General features: G+C 36.3%; 1 protein-coding gene and 1 long non-coding RNA gene across 2 annotated transcripts; one reads left to right on the plus strand and one right to left on the minus strand.

The window, feature by feature from the left end:
• Positions 1–2761: 2761 nt before the first annotated feature.
• Positions 2762–27852, minus strand: LOC116290022 (uncharacterized). Its single transcript, XM_031696991.2, has 42 exons — positions 27002–27852; positions 24174–24268; positions 23866–23916; positions 23434–23541; positions 22572–22703; positions 21898–21970; positions 21418–21495; positions 21078–21110; positions 20305–20426; positions 19810–19857; positions 19622–19688; positions 19140–19191; positions 18972–19041; positions 18420–18511; positions 18201–18259; positions 17977–18072; positions 17332–17382; positions 17179–17235; positions 16616–16662; positions 16314–16372; positions 16041–16072; positions 15684–15758; positions 15021–15226; positions 14440–14547; positions 13878–13941; positions 13605–13684; positions 12973–13087; positions 12738–12806; positions 12211–12306; positions 11730–11768; positions 11633–11659; positions 10873–11031; positions 9955–10006; positions 9376–9485; positions 8929–9026; positions 8380–8404; positions 8205–8276; positions 7757–7828; positions 6827–6858; positions 6686–6732; positions 6202–6377; positions 2762–3889 (listed from the first exon to the last, which is right to left on the minus strand). Exons 1-42 carry the CDS (start codon positions 27278–27280, stop codon positions 3380–3382), a joined length of 3933 nt encoding a protein of 1310 aa, XP_031552851.2. The 5' UTR covers positions 27281–27852; the 3' UTR covers positions 2762–3379.
• Positions 8918–24415, plus strand: LOC116290025 (uncharacterized). Its single transcript, XR_004196393.1, has 4 exons — positions 8918–9012; positions 14475–14556; positions 22581–22753; positions 24239–24415. It is a non-coding gene; the product is annotated as an uncharacterized LOC116290025 (long non-coding RNA).
• Positions 27853–27897: the final 45 nt, after the last annotated feature.

Genomic DNA, 27897 nt, shown 5'->3' on the forward strand with positions numbered 1-27897 from the left:
GTCCTAACAAGAAAAACAGGTTTTATGTGATTAATTTTTTTACCCGTTTACTAAATATTACTGTAAAGATAGTGTTTCTCATTTTCACTACTTTCGTTTAAATGAAAAGGTAAAACGCAAGCAAGCAAATAAACTAATTTTATTCTAATTTTATTTTACTCAAAACGGCTGTAATTCATGTCTCCGGCGCATGGATAAGTAAGATACCCCATTGCTTATATCTCTTTAATCTGCCCGAGCTGCACTTGATCCACTCTACCGCACTCTACGATGAAGCACTTATTCTCTGCAATAATGGGTAGAAATGCATGTGCACGCAATCATGGCGTGAAATATCTTTCTTAACTCATTGTTGAAATCACCTGTATTAGCTCGTATACTACTTCTACACTTCTTTAAGTGCCTTTTGATTCCTGTGGGCTTTGTACAAATGTACATTTTACATCATATTTGAGTTTTAATATCTACTGATCTACGTCTAAAGGGCTCATCCAATAAGATTATTAAACATGCCTCTCTAGTTAAGTGTTGCGTTTGAACAATGCTCTTCAATTGTGAAAGATTCTTGCCAACTTTGTCAGTCAATCATTACACTGTAAATTAAATAAATGCAATTTTACAAATATATAATTATATTTTGGCTTAATAAGGGGCCTTTTTCGTTAATGTGTTTGGACTTGACATTCATTTTGATTATTTTTTCCAACGTTGACAGTCAGCCCTTAGTCAGGGGATGCGTCAACTTCCAATGATTATTTTTTAATTCCTAAATATAGTAGCTATAAATAGTGTCGAAATATAGTAAAATCTAACTCTGAACACATAGTAGGCTACAGGAAATACAAAAGTAATACGATTTAATCTCCATCGAGAGAAAGAGTGATTTGTCTCTTATTTTCCTCTAAGCATCACTTTTAGATTGATAGTTTTAAGAGAGTTCTGTCCACCCTCACTAAAAAAATATGACAAAAACAAATAAATAGATATAACGAATAGTCAAAAGTACAATACTGACATACGTGATCTTTGACCAGACAAGCTTAAGTAAATGAAAGTAGCATTTCCGTTTAAGGTTGGGTCTTAGTGCCAAAATCTCAAGAATCACGAAGCGACTTAAGCAAGTGAAACAAACGCGTCATGTTCCCTGACAAGAAGCTGATATTATGTGACCTCTTCTTACGTGTTTATCATTGGTTATATTTGGATCAGTGAGCCAAAAATAGTACTATAAGTCTTGGTTCATAAGATACTCGTGCCATTTTGTTTTCTAGGCTATTGCACACTAGTTAAAATGGAATTCTAACACGAGGATATATAGTGTTGATTTCAAGCATTTCGATTGGATGGTTTAAAGTTACTCAGATTCTTTGATTGGTGCATTTAGGAATCCATTTTAGATTCCTGGATACTTCAAGTCTATGAAGTATTAGAAATATGCTCCATGGCTGTGATTGGATGAGCTGATTTTTCTCGCCTTTTAATGATTGATGGGAAACCGTTTGAGAAACTGAAAGAATTAAGGTCTTCCTCAATTATTTAAAAACGCTGTAATTGGATGACTTGGATTTTCTAGCTCTCTTATTGGTGCATTGCAAAAGCCATCGGAAACTTACGCTTCCTACTCAGTCATCAGGAATGTACTTAAAACAAAAAATAATAATAAATAAATAAATAACAACCGAGGCCTGCAAGATTACATGTTACTTTGTTATTTAATCCCAAACAATTCAATTTAATCTAACCCCGAAACAGCCTCCGGGCTGATCAAATACAGGGCACGTCTAAATCATAGATCAAATTAGATTTAGCGTCGAAATCACTATTCATCCAAAATATGAATCTGAATTTATAGATTGAGAAACAAGATAGGGGGTTTTCCGGCTCTATCTGTTGCCGCAGGGCAGTCATGTTTGATAAAATGGAAAACGGAATAGAAAGGAAACGAAATATATCAAGATATTATTCAAAATTTCAAGGGATCCGGAATATCGTTATCTATATTTAATTTTTTTTTCGGTTCTTGTAAATTCTCCGTTGCTCTTATTACTTCTTGATATTGCTGCTATTGGAACCTTTTGCAGTTTTTGTCCTAGTTAACACCATTATTTATTATACCAAAGGAGGTAAAATAACCCTATGTGGGCCTCAAGAGCAACTAGAGCCGTGCGTTGTCGTATCGGAGTGGGAAACGTGCGGTACTGACTAACAACATGCACGGTTCGCCATACTGTAGTAATGGCTACGGTGTGGATAAAATTTTGGAGTATCTTTTCTCACTCATACTAAGACCGCTCTATCTGAAAGGTATTTGCAGTCAAGACGTATTTAGAGGAATGGAGAACTTGATTAATGTGAAACTAAACTCTATCTTTCGGTCTTAGCCTCGAACAGGCTTTTACAAGCTAAGTGACAGGTGCTCTTTACAAAAGACATTTTAGTTTTTTTAAATCTTAAAATCACTGAAAGTTTTCAAGAGGTAGGATTATTAGATTATCTTTTTTATAATTCAATTGTTTTTCTAGCTTTCAACCGAAACTTTTCCAGGTTTATTGACAGGTGGTAAACTTTGTTTTATCGATCAGACAAACCGAGATTTGGTTATCATTCCATTCTGATATTATATTCAAAGCACCCCCAGAATTATTTGCCTTGTCTTTTGTCAAGATCAATTCGCTGGACAACTGGACACGTTTTCCTTTCTAGGCACAGTGACAGGTGTTCAACTCTTTTTGAAAAAGATTAAATAATCTGCCACATAAAATTGTAAAAAACGATTTTATTATCATAAAATATTCTATGACTCGACTGATCTTGGTTCCAGCTCGATGCATGCATGTGTACTCTCTTTTCCAGGCACAAAGACAGGTGTTAAACACTTTGTATGAAAATTCGAGACTTCGTTATTTGCCACGTGATAACTTTTAAGAGGAGCATACCCAGGCTTATTCGTTTAGAGTTTTGGAATATCAATTGTTATCATTATGGTTTTCCTATTTGATTACTGCTGCTCGCTCTAGCCGGATCGATTCGACCGAAATTGAAAACGAAGAGACAGGATAATTTCTTTTCTATAATTATTATCGTTATCCGTATGGAACATAATGGGTTCATTTTTTCAATTAAATCTAAGCCTCCCTAAACCTAGTGTATGGATTTGCCCGTTCTAATCCAGCCACAGCGATTAACAGATGTTGTAATCTTTTTAAGAAACTGATTTTATTATCTGCTGAACAACTGAGGACACTGTGTAAAACAATGTCAGATCACTTTTATCTGCATTATTTAATATCATTGCGGCACTTGACACTCTTATGTAGAAACATGCAGCGACAGTTGTTACTGCGGGCTCAAACGAGTAGAGAAGGTTCTTCATTTGTCATTATCTATTATCCCAAATGCGACTCGTTGTTGCACTCGACACATTCACTTTCCCAGGCACAGCAGTAGATGTTAAACTCTTTTTCCTAATCTGAGGACTGTTTTTCTTTTTCCCCTGGGTTGTTTCTACATCACTAGGTATGTTCCCAGTAGACCTAGACTTGGCTGTTGCTGTAGTACTTTTCAGTGTCCCAGTACCCGTAGAAGACTTAGAAGAAGTGGTCCCAGTACGCGTAGATAGCCCCGCAGTTGACGAACTTCTCCTTCCTTTTTGCTGTTTTGTCTCATCGAGCTTCACATCATCACCGACAGTTAGTTTTTTATCATTGACAAATTTGACCATCCAATCAGGCATCTCACCATTTTTCTTTTTATCTGGTTTTGGTTTGCCTTTCATTTTTGGTGGGAGAGGGGACGGTTTATTTTTCACCTCCAATCGTTGTACAACATTTTGAGACTCTCTTCGTTGTTCGGACTTTCGACGACTAGTCGGAGTGCCAGGAGCGACAAACTTTGGGAGAGAAATGAAACAAATTGCATGAAAATTTTTAACTACCGTTAAATTGAACCAATTACTATGCGGACACATTAACCGGGAGCACTTAACAAAACTAAAGATAAAAAACTTTAGCCAATCAGGAGAGAGCAAAATCAGTATCATATTCACCTAAGCCAGTCACAATCTTCCATTGATGTTCATTCCCACAGTTGCTAGAGATTCACTGTAGCACTCTTTGTTCGCTATATTCACATTCCCATAATGCATTTCAGTTTAAGGGGGCATCGAGAAAAAATCGCACATGTTATACTGAATACTGATCAGGAGATGTTGTAACTCTGAAGATGTATAAGAAGCAACCAGAAACAAAGAATTTTGGGAAGTTGAAAGTCAATTTCCTGCGATTCTTCTGATTTTCGGAACATGCAATATTAACTCAGAATAAACTAATAATCAGCTTTTTTACTGATTTCAAAGCGGATATGAGAAACGCGCTTAATTTTCTGGCAGTGTTTCGACCCTCCCCCACAAAAAAGCAAAGCATTGAAAGGAATGTGAAAATGGGAAATGACATGGAATTTTATAGGGTCGGGCCAGATAATGATTTCCAACTTATATCATGAAAAACTGCATTCAAATATACGAATATTTAGGCAATAAACATGATAAAAACCTATTCAACAACATGCAATCGAAAGAAAATAAATGTACATGCCATTACATGCGAGGGTAACTTTTAAGAGTAATTATACTCGACACTTCCTGCCTGTTTGGTGCAGAATTAGTCTCATATTGCTTAATCGTCAATAAGGTTTTTGACATTCTCAACTATTCTTCCTGCTGTTGACAGAAAAGCTGTTAATTGCTTCTTCGTGAATAATTTTTTGACATATTCTGACTGTCGCTTTTTGACTTATTCTGACTGTTCTGCCGGAGGAGATGCGGTTTCTTTTTTCCTGCTATCTTTTTAAAAGCTGCGTTTTGATTGTTTGATTTAAGATTGTTTTGAAATGATGTTATAAACGAACTTGAATATGAGGGAATATGAGTAGGATTAATGAAAGCAGACGTATCTCAGACCCAGTATGGGATATAATCTCTTTAGCAACGGTCTCTTCTGAGGACATGTTCATCACAGACCCTGTATGGGGTACGATTGGTAGCCTAATAACGGTCTCCTTATCCGAGAATACGGCTACAGAACATTCTCGTTCTCAGATTTTCCTCGGTTGTCGTTCCTCCCAGTCAGAGACTCTGGAAAACCCTACAAATTCTCGCCATATGATTGGCTTTTAAGAAGAACAATAGATCTACTTTTTGATTGGATAATCGAGGGTAGCGAAAACAAATAAATGTTTTTGTTCGCCATTTGTAGATTTCACAAAGCCAAAGGCTTGTCCATGCTTGTTTTGGCTTATCTTGGAAAGAGTTCGAGCAAGCACCGTGAGGACGTGGTCGCAATATTCCTTGCTTCCGGTTGTAGGGTTACCCAAAGCCTCTGACGATTAGGAACGACAGCCCGAGCTGGGCTACAAAACCATATAGAGGCTTTGCACCATCACGTGGCGGCGCCCCTAATACAGCTTGGACTGCCTGTGGTTAGATGGCAGAACAATAAAATCCCTGCGCTCTCGGGAATTGAATTCTTTCTCATGTAAAGCTATTGTATTGGTCCTGCCATCTAACATGGCTGCCGTCACGTGATGGTGCAAAACCTTTATAGTATGCCCAAGACTTAGTCGTCCCCGACTCTTCTCAATATTACCTTGGATACAAGGCAAACATGAAAATACAAAAGAAAAGTTGCAATTCGTGGCATTTCTTTTGTATTTCCATGTTAGCCTCGCATGCAAGATAATTTTCAGAAGGGTCCATTGGATGTAACCTGTAGTAATATTGATTTAAATTAAAATATATATATAGAGGATATTACATGGGCGCGCGGAGATACGAATTTTATCTTCGAGTGTTCAATTGATATCTCACGAGTGAGCGCAGTGAACGAGTGGGATATCTAAATTGAACACGAGAAAATAAAAATCGTATCTTCAAGTGGCCATGTAATGTTCTGTTTATTATATAGATATCGATGAAACTTAAATAAAGCAAAAGCTCAAAAATTCTTTATTAAAATAGCAAGCCGATTCAACAGCGATATCTCCAAGTGTGAAAGATATGGTATCTTTCACTGGTGAAAGATATGGTATCTTCCACTGGTGAAAGATATTAAGTTTTCGACACTAGAGAAAACCTGGTATTTCATCGATATCTATATAATAAATTGCTTTAGGACATAGATATACAGGAAGCCGAACGTCACTTACCAAGTCAGGAACTTTTGGTTTTGATTTGATCTCGGGTAGATCACCATGTCTTGACGAGGGTAACTGATCACTGATTGGTCGAACTGTATTCCGACCATGGCCGGGACTACTTGGAGAATGGTACCGACCTGAGAAAGGTCTGGGTTCAATCGACCGCGCACTTGTTGGTCTTGAACCTTTGATCAAAATAATTATATGAAAAATAATAATGGAAAGAAGTATGAGCGTATTTTTAGTGCGTGTTTATGCTTGTGTGAGTGTGTATTTGTAATGTTGGTGATAGTGGGATGTAAGGAGAAGTTGGAATGTAAAGGAAGGTAAAAACAACAACAACAACATTAGATCAAACCTTTCTAGTTTCTGAGATAAAATCTTACATACAAAATATCTTTTAACAAGTTAAGTCTGTAATCTTCGTGTAGGTCCTCTTTCACGAAAATGTTGATAAATTTTGGACGCTAAGTGCAGCCTGAAATTAGCTTACCTTCCCCTAAATCAATGTGCTCGTTTTCCTCCAGAAACACTGAATCCCTGTTAAGATAAAACAAAAATGGCGACCACATTTAATTATTAGCATCAGGATCTTTTATTTAGTAATCCTGACAAAGGATTATCGAGGGCTTACCTCATTTCTCCGCTTTCCCAACCAATTGTACTCTAAAAAAAACATAAATGATTGATTATTTCCTATTTCCTAATAAGAATGACTTATTAGTCTACTGAAATACCGGGCTTCGAATGAGGACAGGCACCAGGGAGACGGGAGGAAAATTTTCTTTCAAATAAAACCCTAATTTAATTCCTAAGTAAGACTAAAACCCATAATTATCACTACCATTAAAGAACGTTTTTTAGCTTAATTAATGTACCTCATGTTATAAGATGCCAAATAAAGAATAAATGAACTAATACCACTTTATATAGAGGATATTACATGGACGTGCGGAGATACGAAATTTATCTTCGAGTGTTGAAAAGATCTCTCACAAGTGAGCGCAGCATACGAGCGAGAGATTTTCAACACGAGAAAATAAATTTCGTATCTCCAAGCGCCCATGTAATATTCTGTTTATTATATAATTCAAGGGCGGATCCAGGGTTTTTTTGAAGGGGGGTCTCAGGGGTAAATTTTGTGGGCAAAGGAATCCCAGTCGCATTTTTACCACAAGAAGCCCATTTGACCTCAGGAATGACAGGGGGGTCACGACCCCCCGACCCTCCCCCTGGATCCGCCCTTGTAATTATCCATAAAATCAACTTAACAAGCTTTTTATAATTGTAAAAAGTTTTTATTTATAAACTAATAGCTTAAATACACATGGTAACGATATTTTCACATGTGAAAATATCAGTTTTTCGAAAAGGAGAAATATAGGTATTTAATGGATAATTATATGATAAAAATAGATAATAAAATTATATAATAAAAATTAAGATGTTCGGTCTTATCTCCTCGTTTTAAGAGTTGCCTCCTTTCCGGCCACGATTCTTGAAATATTTGAATAACGTAAGTAGTATAGTGGCATATTTTGCGAACTAATTTCGCGTAGCTCACCAGTTTTTTGGATCGTGATCGTCCAACAGGCGTGCGCAGCTCTGCTCGCATGATGTTGTTTAGTTCTCGCATCTAGAAAAAAAGTCGTAAGATGAGTGTTGTAATATAGCAACAATCTCCAACACCACCACAACAACAATTACAATCAACAATTACTTTGAACATGATCACAATAGACCAAAATAAAACTAGAAAAATAAGTATCCCCAATATATAATTTCATCATGAGAAAGAAAAGTATAGACCTCATTCGTCGTGGTGCAATGTTTTCCCATTACAGACCACGTGTCATTCCCTAGATTATAATTTCTTTGTTTAACGGTTGCGCATCTGAAGACACATAAATAAGGATACAACTGAAACAAAGATTGCAATTTTCAAGGGAATGACACGTGGTCTGGAATAGGAAAACAATGAACCACAAGGAATGAGGTGTATTTCTTCTTACCTCTTCAGCGTTCATGACCGTCATCTCGCCCAATATCTCTTTTCGCCAGTTTCCAGATTTCTTGACCTTCACCTGTTAAAATGCACAACGAAGGAATTCTATTGAAAAAATGTTTAATGAAATGGAAACGAAAGAGAATAGGAATAATACAGAAATAAAATACAAATTAGCTTACCCTTCCTCTGACAGGAGGAGTCCCTCTAAGAGAAAATACAATTCATCTCAGTTAAAAAATGAATAAAAGTTTAAAATGTATATGAATATAAATAAGTAGTTAAGAAACTCAATAGGAATAAGATATTCAATGCTTACAACAGCGTTGTGGATAGGCATAAACATAGTCCTGTTATATAGTCCTGTGATCTCTATTGCGCACAGTCATAAACATAGTCCTGTGATATCTATTGTGGACAGTCATAAACATAGTCCTGTGATCTCTATTGCGCACAGCCATAAACATAGTCCTGTGATCTCTATTGCGCACAGTCATAAACATAGTCCTGTGATCTCTATTGTGGACAGCCATAAACATAGTCCTGTGATCTCTATTGCGCACAGCCATAAACATAGTCATGGGATCTCTATTGCGCACAGCCATAAACATAGTCCTGTTATCTCTATTGCGCACAGCCATAAACAGTCCTGTGATCTTTATTGCGCATTTCTTTAACATGAATGATTGATACACTATCTGATTATCTTCTACAGGAATCAATTTACTCACGGTGGCAGATTGGAAAGTGTGGAAGCTCTTTCTCTCATGAACGAGTTCTCAGGAACGAAAGGAGGCGGAAGACTTTTTTCTGTGGTAAGTTCCGTTACCTAAAACAATCAATCATTAAAACATAAGAAATATGTGGACGTACGATGAGGAAAATTGTTTTGGTTAATTGGGTAATCCAATAAAGCAAAGTAGCAAAACCTGTTCTTGGGGTGCAACCACGTGCCTCAAATTTCCTTGTCAACATTCTTCAACGATAAACGTGCAATATTTACGCATTCTGATTTAAAAAGGTATTAGTCTCGCGCTTTGTGATTGTTTAAGCAAGCATCGTTATCATAGTCTTTGACTTTAACGCACCTTGCGCCAAGAGTTCACATTGATACGTAACTGGCTTCTTTGAACATATATTTTGTTAGTCTATCAAAATAAGTACCATTCGTTATCTACCTGAGTTTTTTCTAGTTCTTCGGCGTCTGACTCATTTTCCTGAGCACTCTTCTTGCCGCGCTTGTGGTATTCGGGAATAGCCTTCACTGTTCCCATGACAACATGAGATGCTTATGAAATGAAAAAGAAATGAAACGTGCAAAACATTTAGTGTTTATACTATACAGTTCAAAGTAAAAGTTGATGATTTCATTAACTCTAATAAAGCTGGACGATTAGGGTGATAATGGCGATGGTAATGAAGAAAGTAAATATTATGGTGGTGTGATGATAGTTGATAACAACAGGCATAGTTAATCGAGCGGAATTCCGCTCTATTAACTATGCAGCAAAACAAAGTGTGTATGTTAAGAAAATATGGGTTCCATCTTTGCCTCGGACTTGGCATCAAGTATGAGTAGAGCTTGTTGGTTCTCTTCGGTGCCTCGAGGGGTTTTCTCCAAGTTCTCCAGTTTTCCTACTTCCGCAAAAATCACAGAACGAGGGTCAGAGACTTCGTATCCGCTGGTATTAAATGCTACCCTCGTGAAACAAGAATATTTTATTTAGTTAGATTATTCTTTCAGTCAGATAACTTACCTGGAAACCAACCAATTCTATTTTTACAATATCCCTGCCACCAGTTATCTGTCTATAATAAGAACATTATTGATTAGTCTAGATAAACAAGAAACACTTGCGCATTTTCCATCCCAACCCCCCTTTCTCTAAAAAACACTAAGATCAATGATTCCACTGATGAGATTTTCTTGCTATGCTCAGTTTTGCTATGCTCAGTTTTGCTATGCATTATTATTATTATTATTATTATTATTATTATTATCAGCAGTAAACACGTTTGAATGCTAATTAGGTAAGCTAGATAGGGCGTAATTTCGTAACCTACCAGCATGACAGGATTAATAATATATACAATCACTTAAAACCAATTATTAATGTTCTTAAGATGCAGTTTAAATACTTGGAATGTTTGAAATGTCCTTAAGATGTGATTAATTTAAATGTTCTTGCAATGTTCACTGTGCAGCTTAATACCGCTTTCTGCATTCTAAGTAATAATAATAATAATAATAATAATAATAATAATTATTATTATTATTATTATTATTGCTAGAACAAAATTGAAAATTGCGTTCTGGGAATTGACATATTTATTCTATAGTGTATTCATTTGAAATACACAGTCGATATGAAACATGTGTTAAAAGCTCTCTGTCAGTGAACAATTTATGAACAGTGTGAATTGAATGGATAGAACTGTGGTGTAATAATGTTAGAGTGTTGATCAACACTCTAACATAAATTTATGAACATTCCACGTGCTGTATCACTAGGTACACTAATTAACGTACTTCCCATGTAACATTTCGGTCTCAGCTTTTATTTTCTATGTGTTGAACCTGACAATGATTTTGCAACTGTGTGTTTATCCTGCCAGGATAGCTGTAGCACTTATTTTTATTGATTTTCTATTCTTTTCTATTAGTTTTAACTTACCTTTTGTATAATTGTAATTTCATCTCCTACTGTCAAGTCGAGGTCGGTGTTGCATGCTCCTTTAAACGTGGTAACAACTCGAACCTTGTTTCCTGCGTCACTTAACTTTCGTTTAGTTTTCTTTTTTTCTTTCATTCGCTTTTTTAGCTTGCGTTCACGCTGTTAAAATGATACGATAGAAAATTGTAACATTATGCCGATATATTTAACTAATATATATCAGTAAAAAGTAAAGAAAATGAGAAAAAAATAGCTTTTTTGGGGAGCTAGGCAGAGGTGCGAAGAGTGCGTTCGTAAAGCGTTACCTAGATCTCACCCCTGTCGTGGGTTCCATTCAGTATACGCTGTTGGTCAGTTCTCTTCCGCAATTTGAGAAGTTCCAAAGATCTCTGCCATCCCTACCTTCTTTGGTAAAAGACAACACTTTGCTTTTCTTTTCATAAAATTTTCCTTTTATCTTCTTTTCGCATGGGTTTTTATTATCTTTGCACCCCCACCCCCAACCCCGCCCACTGCACGCCACGTGCCCTGTTTCGAGAATACAGATTAAAAGTCGGAAAAATGATGTTCAAAAAAACGGTATCTCGAATCAAAATATGCCTTACTTTTTTACTGCTAACAATTAAAAATACGGTACATGAAAAAAAAATTACGGCTTCTCCTTAAGGCTGAAACTAAAATAAAAACTAAAGGCAAAAAAGGACCCTTGCAAGCAGAGTAAGAGTAGATTTCATTTAGCATTGATTATTGAGTGCATTACCTTGTCTTTGTCATTATCTTTATCATCCTATTGAAGAAAAAAATCGTTATTTTCAAGCTAATTTTTTCTCATAAAGCTAACACCGGTCAGGTTTTACCTCAGATTTTTCATCCTCTTCTGATAAGGTAGCACCAGTCTGAAGGAACAAGAAATATCCGAATTCTTCATTATTTCACGTCGTACGTCGTAATACCTCGTACTGTAAAGCCTGGTTCTCTCTATCGACGCAAGCAGATTGACCTTCATGTTCTGACTATGAAAAGAAGCAACGCAAGCGCTAGAGAACGGAATTTTTTGTTTTTTCTTGCGTTGGCTTGCGCTCGACTCATGCTTGCGTCGCTAATGAGAACCAGGCTTAACCGTAATTGTATCTTACCGTAGCCATAACAAAGTATTTTGGCTTGATAAGTTACTAGAAGATATTGAGAAACCACCGGCTACAGTGTTACTGTAGATCGTATCGCGTGGATGCTGCATAAGTCAGTTTAAGTGCAAAAGGTACAGTACTGAATTACAGCACATAAATGATGCCATTCAAATGGCTTACCTATGTCTGCTCTATGAAAAGCCTAGCTTACCTTAGGTACAGCTATAGATCCTCTCTTAAGGTTTCCTCCCCGCCCGCCACTAATCGAAGGTGCCAATGACTGCCTTCTTTCTACAACTTGCTCAGCCTGAAGTAAAAAATTATTCACGTTAAACCTGGATGACACGATTGCCATGGCCACCTTCTTGTAATAAGATGGCTTACGGTAATGCAAATATCGTTACAATCAGGAAGAAAACACCAAAAAGTTAGAGTTTCCTTATGTCCCTTGAAAAAAATTGAGAAGGGGGGCTAGTTAATTTCATATCAGGGGAGGGTGGGGGAATTGATTTTAGATTTGGAGGGGTTCGTTATTGCTTTTAAAAATATCAGATATGCGCATATTTCGGCCTTAGAATGCTCCACTTACTGCCAGTCAGACCTCACCCCCTCCCCCCCGATACCAGATTTCGTGGGACCCCTTCTAAATATGGTCTGCTAAATTGGCCTTAATGCCCCTATTGCTATTGCTTCCTTTTTGCTTGCTAAGCCTAACGTATACTATCTATTGCTACTTACTCGAGCACTGCCAAAGATACTACTTGCAAAACTGTTGAGGACTTCTACAGCCTGGGATTTCACCGACGTCTATAGAAAGGAAAAATTGTTGAATTGAATCACGTAATATAGAAAAATCACTAAGGAGGTTTATGGTATAACATAAACGTTTTTGAGACAAAGTAGTTGCACAGATGGAGATCCCGGAGATATGGCGGAACACTCTCTATTCTACTAATACTAATGTTTAACCAACCTTTACAGCTGTAGTTGGTCTCTGATCGGAGATATGTCTTCCCACACCTGGGTGTTGTTGTTCTTCCAGGGTAGCAAGCTTGTTGAACGCTTCAATAGCGATAGCTACAAAAAGACTTTGATACAATACAATATATTAGAATGACCAGTAGATGCATGCGGTATTACGAAAATTATATATCCAGTCAAACTTGTAGCACAATATGGGCCTTTTTTTACGCGGCAGCCATGTTGAGTGGAACAATAGATTCCTGCACGCGTATCCCCGCATTCAAGTGCTTGAGAATACATTCATGAGGATGTAACAAAGATTTTTATTCTTATAAGAATAAACATGGCTGCCGTATTATATTAGTAAGGCCCATTGTAGAGTTGAAAGGTGCAGAGTTCAAATTACCACCCCGCGCGCAAAAATATTTACCTCCATATTGCAAGTAGAAGCTATATCTAATCTTCAAAACATAGAATGTTTCGTTGGAATGGTGTGGTAATACGAGCAACTTTCGCGCAGCAAATACATCATTCAATAACTGTTGTGTGAATGTTTTGCACTATTGACGCACGTCAAGCGACTCTGCTAATGAACTAGCTCACAAACTCACAAAGCTCACTGGTAACACCTTGATTACTTACTTCATAACTACCATGTTAAGAAGAATATAGGCCAACACGAAATAGAGACTTGTCCAGTATTGACCAGTCGATGAAATAACCTAAAGTAAAACAATTAGGTTTTAAATATTTCCTTCATCATATGTATACTTGAGTTAGGTTCTCTAGCCATTAGTTAGCGGTAGGTCATCTCGATAGAGGGCTCTCAGTGTTGCTACCCCTTACCCCCTTCGCCTGACAGCGGCACACAGCCTTTAACTAAGCTCATGTGATTAAGTGTCCAGTAATACTTACCAAATTCATAATTTCATGCCAATTACTTGTGGTAACCATTTGAAATAGTATATAACAGGCACAACTGAGAAAGAAACAATGTACTCGTAAATATTATAATTAAAGTCAGGATGCATTGTTGATTTATTACTAGCGCGCGCGGACACCAACATTTAAATACAAATGCCCAAATACCAACGGCACGCTGAAGAAGATCCCTGGTCACGGGGATCTTAAACATTTTAAGACAGAGACAAACATTTAAAGTATTATACTCGTAAATGTTAATGTAGATCAGAAACCTAAGATCTACTAGTGGCAGAAAAATGAATATGACTGGCAGAAAAATGAATATGACTAATAATGACTGGAAATATTGTGGAGCAGATTGCGCATGACTGTGGAACGGCATGGCACGCAATACAGATACAGTACAGAATTAACAACACCCTTACAACCAATTAAATCGCGCAAAATAACTGCTTAGCCAATCGAAATGGTGACGGATATGGTATGCGCACGGTCATGGCATTGTACATCCGTACGGTGCGTTTTTCAGAATTGTTTTAACATAAAGTCTTACGTAAATGTATTAAATCCTATTCCACATGTCTCCAGGTACATATGTCCATCTTTCTCAAGTACTGGTGGGTTCCTGAATAGCTCCATGCCAACAGCAGCGAAGAGATATCTAAGCAAGGTAACAAAACCCTTCAGTTAACTTTTTGAATAATAGTCGATAGTTTCTAAAAAAATATAGCTGTTGTTAGTTTTTCTGGGTGCTTCTCATGAAGGGATATGAAAAAGAGACAAAAAAGACACCAAGAACGTTTTAAAAGGAGATCCTAGTCGTAACAAAAATTACGGAAAGTAAACAATTCTGGAAATATTTTAAACTGCGCAATGAACAAAACAAGTAAACAATCATACTGCTGACTCTCTGTTAAGCGAGAAGTAAGTGGTCGCTCACGTGATATTTGAATAACGGTGTTTGTATGAAATACACAGCGGGACTTTGAGAAGGTGGTCTCTTAAGGAGATGGTCGCTTACGAGAGTGGTTGCTTACGAGAGTGGTCGCTTACGAGAGTGGTCGTTAAAAGAGATAAAAATATATAGATAATAAAAATAAAGAAGGAGGGAATAAAACGAATAACGATACTTACAATATAATAAATAAAAGAAATATAAGATCAACCATGACAGGTGCTATTCTAATAAACACCTCAATGGCGCGCTTTAGCTGGGAATTGTTGAACGGCAAACGACAAAACACGGCCAAACAGGAAACAAGAGTAGTGTAGTCGTGGAAATAAGATCGAGAACCATTAGACGTGTACCATGCCAAGTTAGCGCAGAATGCTATCAATATCTACAAAAAAAATAACCAATAGTAGAAATCTGATATAGGGCTTGGGAGTATTAGGTCTGCAGTCTGAAACATGCCTTTTTCTAAAAATGATTTTTTAAATCAATTTACCCATTTCCCTCCGCATCATCATGTCACATCATCCATGTCATCATCATCAACATCATCATCATGTATCATCTTCCATCATCGTCACCATCATTATTATCAACATCACCATCATGTATCAACATCATGTATAGGCATCCCATTATGGCTACCACCACCATCATCATCATCAACATCACCATCATATATCAACATCATGTCTAGGCATCCATCATCGTCACCATCATCGGCATCATCACTTAACATCACCATCATCATCATGTATCATTGTCCGTCATCCTCATCAACTACATCATCAGCATTTTTTTGGAAAAACATTAATGAGATAAACAAAAAGCATAAATCATCTTACCAGAGTGACATCCATGAGTTCAAGAAGAGAGATGATCTTCTTGCCGAGAACAATACACCTCAAAATACCCTCGAACTAGAAACAGGAATTAACAAATAAGTATACCTCCTTCTGCTTCACATTAGGTGAATAATGTTGATAAGGTAAAACGATTCACTCATAAAACCCTGAGACTAGGAATTTACTCTTAGAACAAGTATACCTTCTAGCAGCTTTTCATTAGGTAAATATGGTTGATAATGTAAAACGATTCACTCATAAAACCCTGAGACCAGGAATTTACACTTGGTACAAGTATACCTTCTAGCTGCTTTTCATTAGGTAAATATGGTTGATAAAGTAAAAAGATTCACTTACCATAAATATCGTCACAATAATGGACCTTAAAACTGTAAGAAAAATTATCAAACATATATATAAATAACTGAAAAATCGTAGTTCGTGGGCGTATCCAGACACACCGATACACAATCCTATTGACATTGCATGCGTGGTAATTTGGTGGTTGTATTGGGAGAGGAGAAGGAATGATATGTGTGACTCTCTCCGTGAGAAATCTTGGCATGTGCTTCTATATTTAGTTTCCATCCACTATCGGAAGGCGAAAAAATTTCAGATACTGTTACAGACCTTGTAGGATAAACTCTTCTTCGTAACTTTGTCCTTTCCGTTTTAAAGAGAATATGATGCTTTAAAGGTAAAAAGTTTGATCTGTTAACTTATATACACATACATATATATTTATTTATAGGTAATGACTAAAAATATAAACAAAATAAACCCTTACATATGACGTCAAAGGAGCTCCATCTGGGGGACAAAATTAAAACAAAAGATTTCCAATCTCCTGAGAATTGGAACCTATTGTTTTGTCCCCCAGATTGAGCTGTATTCCAAAGTGATGCAAGTGGTCTGTATATTATAACACTTACCAATGAATTATTATCAAGATCAGAATCAGTCGAGTGAACAAGATTGTCTAAAAAACGTTAATTAATAAACATTAATTTGTGCTAATAGTGAAAGTAGTATAAATAGTGGTAAATGGAGCTTCTCAAAATTATCAAGCATCCGAGGCTAACATAAAAAAAAAAAGAAATCACACTTTTTCTCGATGGAATTCGTGGCTTTTTTTAATTTATTCGTATTACCATGTTAGCCTCTCTATGTTAGATAGTTTTGAGAGGAGTCCATTGCAAGAGTGCTATCGTCGGTATTAGTAGTTGTCGGAATGGAAGTGGTAGCATTGGTAATATAGTATTGGTTGTAGTGGAATAAAGTGTGGTAGTTGAGGTGGTGGTGATGGTGATGGTGGTGGTCGTCGATGTAGTCGCGAGTTGTTGCAGTAATGGTTGAGAGCGTTAGTGGTGAAAGTGATAGTTGCAGAAGTAGTTCTGGTGGTAATAGTATAGTGATCTTATGAGTAGTTAATGGTATTGATGATGGTCGTATGAGTGAGGTCATGTTTCAGCACTGATATCTTAACATATCTCACCTCTGCTATTTGTACAGCGACATCTCTAATCCCATAGAAACACTTAAACGTACATGGCTACAAAATAAGAATATTACGAAACAAAAGAAACAATATATCATAATCGTGCTGGTAACACAACCACAGCATATAAACTTAGAATGTTATCCTTACAAAGTCATCAAAAGTTAGTTCATCTTCTTCTTCGAATTCGTAGCCCAGCACCTGAAAGATTCATATATTAATAATTTATTGTCATGCGCATGAGATCTTGAGAAGGGAGCTAGATTACGTCAACAAGGCCATTTTACTACACTAGCAGAAGGCTCCGCGAAATTTTTTCCTCACTCAAGTTTTTGTTTTCTCATGAGAATAGTAAGTATGTTAGTCAAGAAAATTTACGCGAGGTTCTGGTAAAGGAAGTATATAAAAGTGAGGTGCACAAAGTGCCTTTCATTTGAGTTTAACAAATAGGATACACTCGGTTCTAGCTGCTAGAACACAATACACCATATTTGCTACATCGCCATATTATACATTAGAAAAGGTTTAGAACGGTCTGCCGAGAAGAGAAAAAAGACTAAAACATATAAGCCTGAAGCGAGATGACGTTTTACCCCCGTCTCTAGACCATAATCCTTTTCACACTGCTTTTGTTCTTTAATTATGACTATTGTTCCTGTATTCTCTAAGGAATCAAAAATTTTAATATGAAAGAATTTAAAAAACTATTATGGTATAGAGTCGGGGGGTAAAACGTCATCTCGCTTCAGGCTTATTGAAGCCATCGTTATTCATATAACATGAGGCTCCATTTACCTGGCTTAACATGGTGGTCCATTCAAAAGAGTCGACTTCACCATCTTCGTTTGTGTCTAGCATCTCAATAAGCTGTATGTTCTCTTCGTCGTGGTTCTATATTGTACAGTGAGGTTTCAATTTACAGTGACTTTACAAAATAGAAAAGAGTTCGTGCCAAGACATATGAAGGAACTATATTAAATCCTTGTCCAAAGAAAGAGGAATATGTGTTATAAGTATACCTTAGGCTTTAGAAGGCGAAAAAGCTCTACGAATTTCTCATCTTGAATGCTCAACGCACCTGTGAAAAGACATTAAGTAGGCCGGAGATTTTTTATTATTTTTGAAGTTAAACTTTAATTTAATTAGGAAATGATCCTAAAGGGCCTTTAGGACTGAAAGAGATTGGTTTTTAGTTCCTTACATTACGTTCTCTTTACACAGTTCAGTGCTTTACTCACCAAGTCCTAGTGGATCTAAAAGATTCCACGCTTTTGCAAGCTCTGCTCTTTCTCTTGCTCTTTCTTTTTTCACGTGTTTCTTAGAAAATACCCTGCAAAAACACGACCAATAGACCTCTTTAGCTTGCGTGTAATATTTTCCCATTTAAGACCACATGTCATTCGCTAGACTACTATTTCTATGTTCACCAGTTGAGCATGAGAAGACACGTGAATATGGATACGAATCAAACAAATCTTATTCTCAAGGGAATGACACATGGTCTAAAATGGGAAAACATTACGCTCAATTTAAATATTTATTGCAAGGCAAACCTGCGCAATAAATATTTTCTATTAAGGATTATTAGATAGAGTTTCTTCTTCGTGCAATACGGTCAAATTCGAATTCGAAAGAGCAGAATTTGTTTTGTTGATATACTCTCTGCTCCCATTCCAAAACAGTTTCCTGCTGGCTTTTCCTTTTTTTCTTTGTTTCTTTCTTCCATTTCCTTTTCTTCCTTTTTTATTCTCTTTTCTTCCACTCTAAAGAGATAGGACACAGGAACTTACCAGTAGCTATCCACGACGATGGCGAGAATGATGGCAGTCAGAAAAAACACACCAAAAAAGACATAAGAACCTACAAAAAAATAAATAAATAAAAAGATAATAAGAAAACTAATGGATTATGATATCTTACTGATAACGCCTTACACTTCTTACGTTTCTTACACTTACCGAAAAAGAAAAAGTACCAAGACTGCACTCGCAAGGACGGTAACATCACTTCCTGTCAATGAAAAAACGCACTGATTTTATCTGGAAAATATCTTATTATTAGTAGCCATTTTGTCATATTTCTAAAAGATGCTCCAATTTGCGCGACCATTTGTAAAACATGAGCCACTAGCTCTTTCGCCAGACAATATGAAAATTCAATATATTAGAACGAGTGTTAGCCGAGTGTTTAAATACGCAGCTTCCGCATTCGCTGTGATTTTTGAATTCCACTAAAATTAATCAAGTCCGTGAATTTGTTCAAAGGTTGCAGATTCTCTTCAAAAATCGAAAAACAAATATTCAATAGTTCAACAAAAAACGAAGAAAAAAAACAAAAACAAAAAAACAAAAAAAGAAGAAAAAGAAAAAAGAACTAAATAATGAATAATAAGAAGAAGAAATAAAAAATCGATATTATTATTGTAAATCGGTCAACATACCGGGTAGTTTTCCGTGGAGAGCAAAACGAATAACCGTAACATTCCGAGCCCAACGTGATCAAAAGTACTATGCGAATATAAAAGGAAACAAATACAATAACATGGTCAATATGCTGCACAATTTGACCAGATAAATAGAAATATTCTCAATGACTGAAAACAGAAAAGCTTGCGAGAAGATGACCAACCCATTGTAAACTTGCTCTTTACTTTGTACTGTGCATGGAATATCTTTCCTGTGTGAAGAAAACAAGCAACGAAAGTTTAGTTACTGTAAACTGCGATGGTACACTACTTGTGTCACGTGCTATATGATATTTAAGGAATATAAAAAAACGCGCGCATGTCTCTGTACTGTGATATGAACACTCTGGGAGATGTAGAGCACTCAAAGAGCAAGAGAAACACTAGCTACACCTCGTGCTCCTAGGATGTTTTCTCTCGTGCTCTACAGCTCCCATCGTGTTTATATCACAGTACAAAGATATGAGCAGTCTTCATTCTCTTGAGTATAAGATTCTTTGTTTCAGGAGCATTGCATCCATATCCCGGCATGTTCTTTCTCATGCGCAACCATTTTAAGCAAAGAAATGATACTCAAGGAAAGGACGCGTAGTCCGAAATAGAAAGATATGGGAGTTATTTTTGGTACCTAGATCATTAAATAGAAAGTATATAATTACCCCTGGTAAGTAGTAATCTGTGCTGTTGAATTAGGCACGTGTCGGCATTCATAGACATCCATTAACAGGTAGAGACCAATGCAGGATGAAACCCACACGAAGACAAATATTATGGCAAAAACCTACAAACATTACACGAAAACAAATCCATTCAGCTTTTTTACATACTACTGGTCTATTTCGTGTTCTATGCTTTTAACAAAATACATCAAGTGACTATTATCCGCCATGTTGGATACCAAACGCGCGATATCATTTTGAATATCTAAATCGCTTTATACATGCAGAAATATTCTTTGGACATTGTTACTCAACTAGATTAGCTTTATCGTTATTTTGAGTAGCATCTACTTTTCTTTTGTATTAATTTTCTATTGTACAGTGTAAATATTTATAGTATAAGTAATAAAAATGATTGAAATGAACGATTTTCTTTATCTAGTTCCTTATTGGTATTACATCTTGTGATAACGCTATCTTTTAAGGCAAAATTTGCGATACGATTACTGTCAAAAGTATCCTGAAGGTGAGGATAACTGAAAACTACAAAAATAGCCGTACGTTTTCTCAATGGAGTTTGTGCCTGTGTTTTGTATTTTCCTGTTAGCCAACCAAGATGACTTTAAAAGGAATATGTATTGTCTTATGTCTTTTGCTATCTACTCTTCTCTGAACATGACCCAGTTTTGATAAAGAATCAACTACGTCTGATGGAATTATTAAACAAAGCGAGTGAGCCTGTTGGGGAATATTAATCACATTATCATACTAACCTTTGATAATTTAAAACCTATTGTTAGAAGAACCTGATATCAGAAAGAGAAAAAAAGACGAGATCAATAATGTTTTCAAGACAAAACAGACTAGTATACAATTAATATTAATAATTAAAATAAAATTTATATTAATAAAATTAATAGTAATGATAGTCTATTTAGAATAATGGATCACGTGATTATTTCCCTACATCTTGATGACAAGCTTGGCTATTTCGAGGTGAATTATCATATAGTAATATAAAATTAATATTAATGATCAAAGTAATATTAATATTAATAGAATTAATAATAATGATAGTCTATTAATTGTTATAAGGGCATTACATATGCATACCATCAATATATGCCTAATGTTCTTTGCTTTGCAGAGCAGAACGGCTAGTCTGAAACAGCGAAATACTTGTGGAATGTACTGAAAAATAAAAAATATATATATAAAAAATAAAAATACCAATTCATTAGAAACAAATTTTATTAGACTTCTCTCAAAGATATGAGCTGCTGTATCTACGTCAGGCTAAATAAGTGGTCAAAATTGTACTTGCCGCCTTAAACTCTACGTCGTTTGTCAGTAGTCAAACACGAGTTTTGTTTATTGCGCATGCGTAAAACATCTTTAACTTGGGCGAATCTTGGGCGTAACCATTTCTTTGTTTAACGGTTGCGCATGAGAATACAAATGAATGTAGCCGAACACAACTCTAACAAAGAATTTTATTCCCAAGAGAATAGCACGTGGTCTGAAATGGGAAAACATTACGCCCAAGATAAAAAGGTCTATTGCATCTGGGAGTCATTGGAATCAATTACTTACTGTATGAGTCAAAGCCGATATAATCAACAAAACGAAATCCATAATAAACATGCATACAAGTACAAACTGTATCCTGAAAGAAAAGATTAAGGAAAAAGCACACTGAGTAAAATTATTTATGATGGCTGCTTTCATCTTGTCTGACTATATATGCTGCTGATATCTTATTTTATACTTTGAGAAGAAAAATGTCTCTTAACTGATTTGCCCCACTCTGTTTTTGATAGTGCAGTGGAAGCTAGTAATTCGTAAATTATTAATCATAGTAACAGCCTATACTTTATAACACTAATACGCACTATTCACAGTAGATAAGTATTCTTCGTGTTATTAGAAAAACTTATTTTAAGGACGGGCCGTGCCGTGACCGTGCTATGAACGTGACTGTGCTGTGAGCGTAACCGTACTGTGACCGTGACCGTGTCGCGAACGTGATCGTGCTAACCGTGACCGTGACGTCGCCGCCCCATTTCAAACTGTGTCAATGTGTCATACCCCTGAGAGTTTTTTCTTTTTTTTGTTAACCCGTAAAGATGGAAAAGTATTACTTACGCGCAAGCCGAAAAGATCTATTGGTTCAGGACTGAGTTACCACCAGATGCCTAACGTAAGCGTACGGTGCGCAATAATTTCTCACAGTCATAAAAAAAAAACAATCTAATGTCTTGACTTACCCATTCCAGACACAAGGTTCAGCTTTGCGAGACCAAAACACAGGCCACGTGAGAAATGTGATGTTAACAGCCAAGTCAAATACATAGACAATTATGCAAAATATATCCAGTATAAAGACGAATGGGGAGATCCTGTTAATGACACAAAAGTACAAGGACAATGTCAACTATACTTGATGAAGGTAAGTCTATATTTTGTTAGAAAAAAAGAACATAGTAGCATCCTAAAAAAATGGAAAAAGCTGTAGACCAGTATGCGTGCAAAAGACTGAGCATAGGGGCTGAGACTTGTAAAGTTAGTGGATATTAGCAAGCCCCCCAACCCCTCCCTCTCCAAAGTTCATGAAGGGTGTCAATATCTCATACTTAATACATGTAATGCTATTCTACATTAATACGAAACTTGAGGATGAAAATTTGTTAATTGGCGAAAACAACTAGTCATTGGTAGTCCTACCCTGCAAAAAGATGTATCTTGACATTAACATTTACCTAACCCCTGATGTGACATGACTGTCACTGGTGATTCTACCTAAAGTGAATAGTTGAGTGGTTAGATGCACTCAGTTTAAGATCATATATTTCTGGTATACGAATAGACTGGTACACAACTTGAGGACCAATCACCCCTTCTGTGTCTATTCTACGATCTCGAAAGTCGATACAAATAACCCCAACACGAGTAGAGTAGAGACTAGCCATACAGGACGAATGGAAGGGGATTCGGTTTTCTATGGATTTCTGTGGATTTTGCGGGATGTTTTGCGCCAAAATTCACTTTCTAGCCACTGTTCTAGCCTTCCGTCTTTTATGTCCGACTGGAACCATTTGTTTAATTTTCAAAAGAGGTATGGATACTCACTCTTGTAAAGAAACTGACGGAGGCTCAAAGAAGATGGTTAACGAGTGAAGGAGAATATTAAACATCATAATTTTACGAAACCATGGGTTATTGAGTATCTTGAAGCACCTGAAATAACATAAAATCAATATCGATCAGTTCATTCTAGTGGTCTTAATTTACTGGCTCGTTTGTTTGATAGACAGAGATGAGCAAATTATCGTTTCTTTCCTTCTTAAAAAAATCTGAATATCCGTTAAAAAATGATATTCTCTTTCTCTCGCTCCCTCACGGCCCCTGCCTCCCTGCCTCCCTACCTCCCTCCCTTCCTGTCTCTCTACTCTTTCTCCCTTCCTTCTTTTCTTCCTTCCTTTCTTCATCTCTTTCTTCATCTCTTTCTTTCACGAAGCTTTGGTTTCCAAACAAGCATGAATATGTCCTGTGTTGAAATACCTTCGTGCCAGAGGAGGCTTGAAGTACGATCTAGCTTTACCATAACCACCCCTACAAGAGAAACAAACAAACAAATAAACCGACATTCATTTATTTATTTTACATATAGCTTGCACCCTCTTTTAAGGAATGTCCACCTTAACGGCCGTACAGTCAGATCAAAACCTCACTGATCGTCTTATAGCTTTTTTCCCCCAGTCATATGCATTTTTTAATGAGCGTCAGTCTATTCGTCCCTATAGTCAACCAACACCCCTGAGCCACACTCATTTCTAAATAAACGAACTAAAAAAAGCTATGTTTTGTACCTTCCGTTCAAAGCATCATCTATATGTGCTGCTGCCAGCTTGAGTTCTCTGTGTTTACCTTGCAGGTCTCCAAACTGTTGGGTGAGTGCATCAGCCTGTATATACAAACAAAGGCAGTAAGCATAATCAAATATGGTAGCAAGTCACGCACCAAGAGTTGACGACGGTTTTTGGTGACAAAGAAGAAAGAAGGTAAGAAAAAAGTAATTGTTATTTTATCTAATTCGGAATGATTGCGAACTGCTCACGGAAAAACGATGGAAATTAACCGCATTAAGCAATCGAGAGTGATTCAATAATATTTCATTTAAAAACAAAATCAGCGGATTCTGAATGTCACAATTTTAACCTTCAAGAGCGAGGTCACTAAGCTCCGTCATTTCGGGCCTCGAAATAAGCCCCACAATGCTATGCGCCACGAGGTCGTTACTAGTCCTTATTTAGAACTTCAAAAAGGTGAATATCTAAGGTTTCGTATGCTATTCGCTCGGCTATCTAAATAATATTGCATTATGTGAATGACTCGGACGTCTTTGTTTCAAAATGATTATCGTAAATAGTGGTATGATATTACTAACTATTAATAACCATAATACTACTACTACTAATATTGATGATAAAAAAATAAATTATTATTATTATCATATTAATAATATCATTATTGTTATCCCATATCCTATCTTCTGTAAAGACTTTTCTCAAAAATACCAAAGGAAAATTGGATAAAGAATTATTTCATTCTGCGCTCCATCCTCAAGAACAGATATCCCGGGATTCTCCAGACTTCAGTTGCTTCTTCCGCACAAACCAACTTCTAAATCGAAAGCTGGCAACGAAAGCTTTTTGTTGAAGTGACACACACTTTTGGCTCCGACGAAGATAATATTCGGTTCTAAGTTAGAGAGTAATCTAAAAACATTTATGAGTTAAATTAAATTCTAATTTATTTTAAAAAGGATGTACGATTTTTTTAGAGTACCATAGTTTTATAATAGAGTGAATTACCTTTTTGATTTCTAGTTTCATTGCGTTGATATTTTCAATTTTCAGGATCAATTTAATATTTTAGCGTCAAACTTTTTGCATATATGGAAAGGTTCTATCACAAACATCAATGACACATTTTCTTCTTGCCTTTTTCCCCACGTTAGCAACCATACTACCCAATTAGATAAACGATTGTCACTTGTAGGAAACATATACAATGTGAAGAGAATAGAAACACATTTAAAACAAATACTGACTGATATTAAATCAGTAAATGATCGGACTAATCATTCTTGATCTCCATAATCGTCTGTCATTTCTTAAGAACGCGGGTCCGGACAGCCATGTAGCCAGAATAATACTAAAATGATAGCAATTGAGATTATTATTTACGATTGTAAATATTTTATTTCTGTATTTTTCAGTGTTTGAAGTATCGCTTTTTTTCAGTAATTTTTAAAAAATGATCACTTGGAAACAAAAGCTATCTAATCCTTTCTTTCCGTCTTTCTTTCCTTTCTTCCTTTTTTCTTTCCGTCTTTATATCTTCCTTTCGTTCTTTCTCTACTTTACTTTATAAGAATTGGGCGTTGTGTATGAATAATGATATATGAACTAAACCTATTATAACGAAAAATGAAAAACGACAAAATACAACAGACTCGAAAGAATATCCACTACCGTATTCCACCCTAAAATCGGGCCTAAAATGTATGAGAAGATCTATCTCCTTTGACTGCGGAGCGGCGTTTTTGTAGATTTTTGGTTGATAATGGGTGATCGCAATCGCAAATGATCATGATACTACTTTTACTGCATACTGAACTTAAGTCTATGAACGCTTTCATTCACTATCGTCTTGTAAAGTTTTCGCTTATCTACTCGTGCTATTAAAACTACTGCTCACTTAATTGATATAACATAACTCATAAATCTTTTCCAGATCGTTTTCCAGATCTTAAATCAATCTCTGAGGTACTTAACTCCTAGGAGATCATTGATTTTCTTGCTCGTATATCTATCTATAATCTCATAAATTTAGGTTCATAATGATTTTCCAGATTTTACATTAATGTCGGATCCGAACTCCAAAAACACAAAATTTATCTGTTTTTTTCCTTCCCACATATATCAAAAATGCAAGTTCGTAATGATTTCGATCATTCAAGGAGATCAATATTCACCATATTCCAGTCATATCTATATGATTAATCTCATAATATATATAAATTTAGGTCGTAATGATTTTCCAGATCTTACATAAGATTTTCCAGAACTGAGTCTTTTCTAAAATTCTGAGTTTCCTTATATGATTTAGTTGTCCGATATTTGATTTTCTTTCAACCCTTGCCTTTCAACTTTAAAAACATTGGATTTGTATTTTATGTTTGTTCAGAAAAGGGTGGTATATGGCTTGACCTCAAAACCTGGACTTTTTTTCTGGTACTTGCACGAGGGCTAATAAAACAATTCACACCTTCTTGTGCCTTAGCAGTGTAACGACTCAATCAGTGATTTGTCTCTTTTTATACCTCAGTTGATCGGCATTGTACCTCAATAATAATATTTCAGGACAGTGAACTGACGACCAACTTGTCAGAACGGCTGTCAACGCAATGCTGCTACAGTTGCTGCTAATATCTTTATACAGCTTTACAATGGCTTTACAGCCTGATAAATGCTTTTTTGAAAGACTTGTTTCAGTCTACTGGAATTATGTCTTCACTGCTCTCCATAAAGGAACAACTCAGTTTTTGATTCAGGTGAAATAATAGTCTGTTGGTGATGACGGATGTCTATGTGACTGTGTATTTTATCAAATAACAAATACTATTACCTACCCCATCAGCATGTGGAAACAATGCTAAAGCTGGAACCAGAAATCCAAACTGGCCGAAATTCTCTACCGATGAGCGCCGTTCTAAACTTCTAAATTGATTAGCAGTTTTGATAGAATCCGTAGCAGTATCAGACCATGCCAGAGACGAACAACGCGAAGACCTGATAGACTCTCCAACTACAGTTTCGTTGTCATTGTTATTATCATCGTCCTGGATAAGAACTGAGTGACTTTCGCTTCTCTGTGTTTTTGTCAAATGGCTACTACCATTGGCATCCATAGATTGAGGGGACTCGCTGAGAAAGTCTGCTCTCGAGAAATATTTTGCCGTAGTTATGATCCAGGATTAATTATCCTTAATAACAAAGCATTTCCATTAATTACATAGATCCTGCACTTAGTGACAAGAAATTGTTGCTTTTGTCACTCTAATCCTGTCGTTGTCACTTAAATATACCCCAAGAAATTAATGTTACTCTGTTTGCAGTTCTTGCTCACTAGCGACAGCACAGCTATCTCTTCGATCGTCGTTAACGTTCTACGATATAATTAAAATCTCGTTCCGGAGATGATTTCCTTATTCTTGTCAGCTTCTTAAAGTTTACAGTATCTAAAGAAGGTTAAGGACCTTGTCTAGTCCCTTGGCTGATTTAATTCATCTTACTGCCCTGCTGCATTGTATGGCTTATTGTTAGCAATCGTTCTGGTTTCCTGACCCTGGTTTATCGATCTCTCAGGTGGCAATCGACTGGATGGCTGATTCCTAAAAATGCTCGCTCTCAAAAGATGTTGTTACAAATTGCGGGCCTGAAGTCAAATACTTCTTTTGACAAGCTTCTGTTTTGTTTACAAAAGAACGTTTATCAGTATATGAATTCCTTAAGGACGTGTAATGAT

Source organism: Actinia tenebrosa, unplaced genomic scaffold (assembly GCF_029948245.1).
Source record: "Actinia tenebrosa isolate PJP-AT-01 unplaced genomic scaffold, QUT_ActTen_1.0 PGA_scaffold1__47_contigs__length_23844297, whole genome shotgun sequence".
Classification (NCBI taxonomy): Eukaryota; Metazoa; Cnidaria; class Anthozoa; order Actiniaria; family Actiniidae; genus Actinia; species Actinia tenebrosa.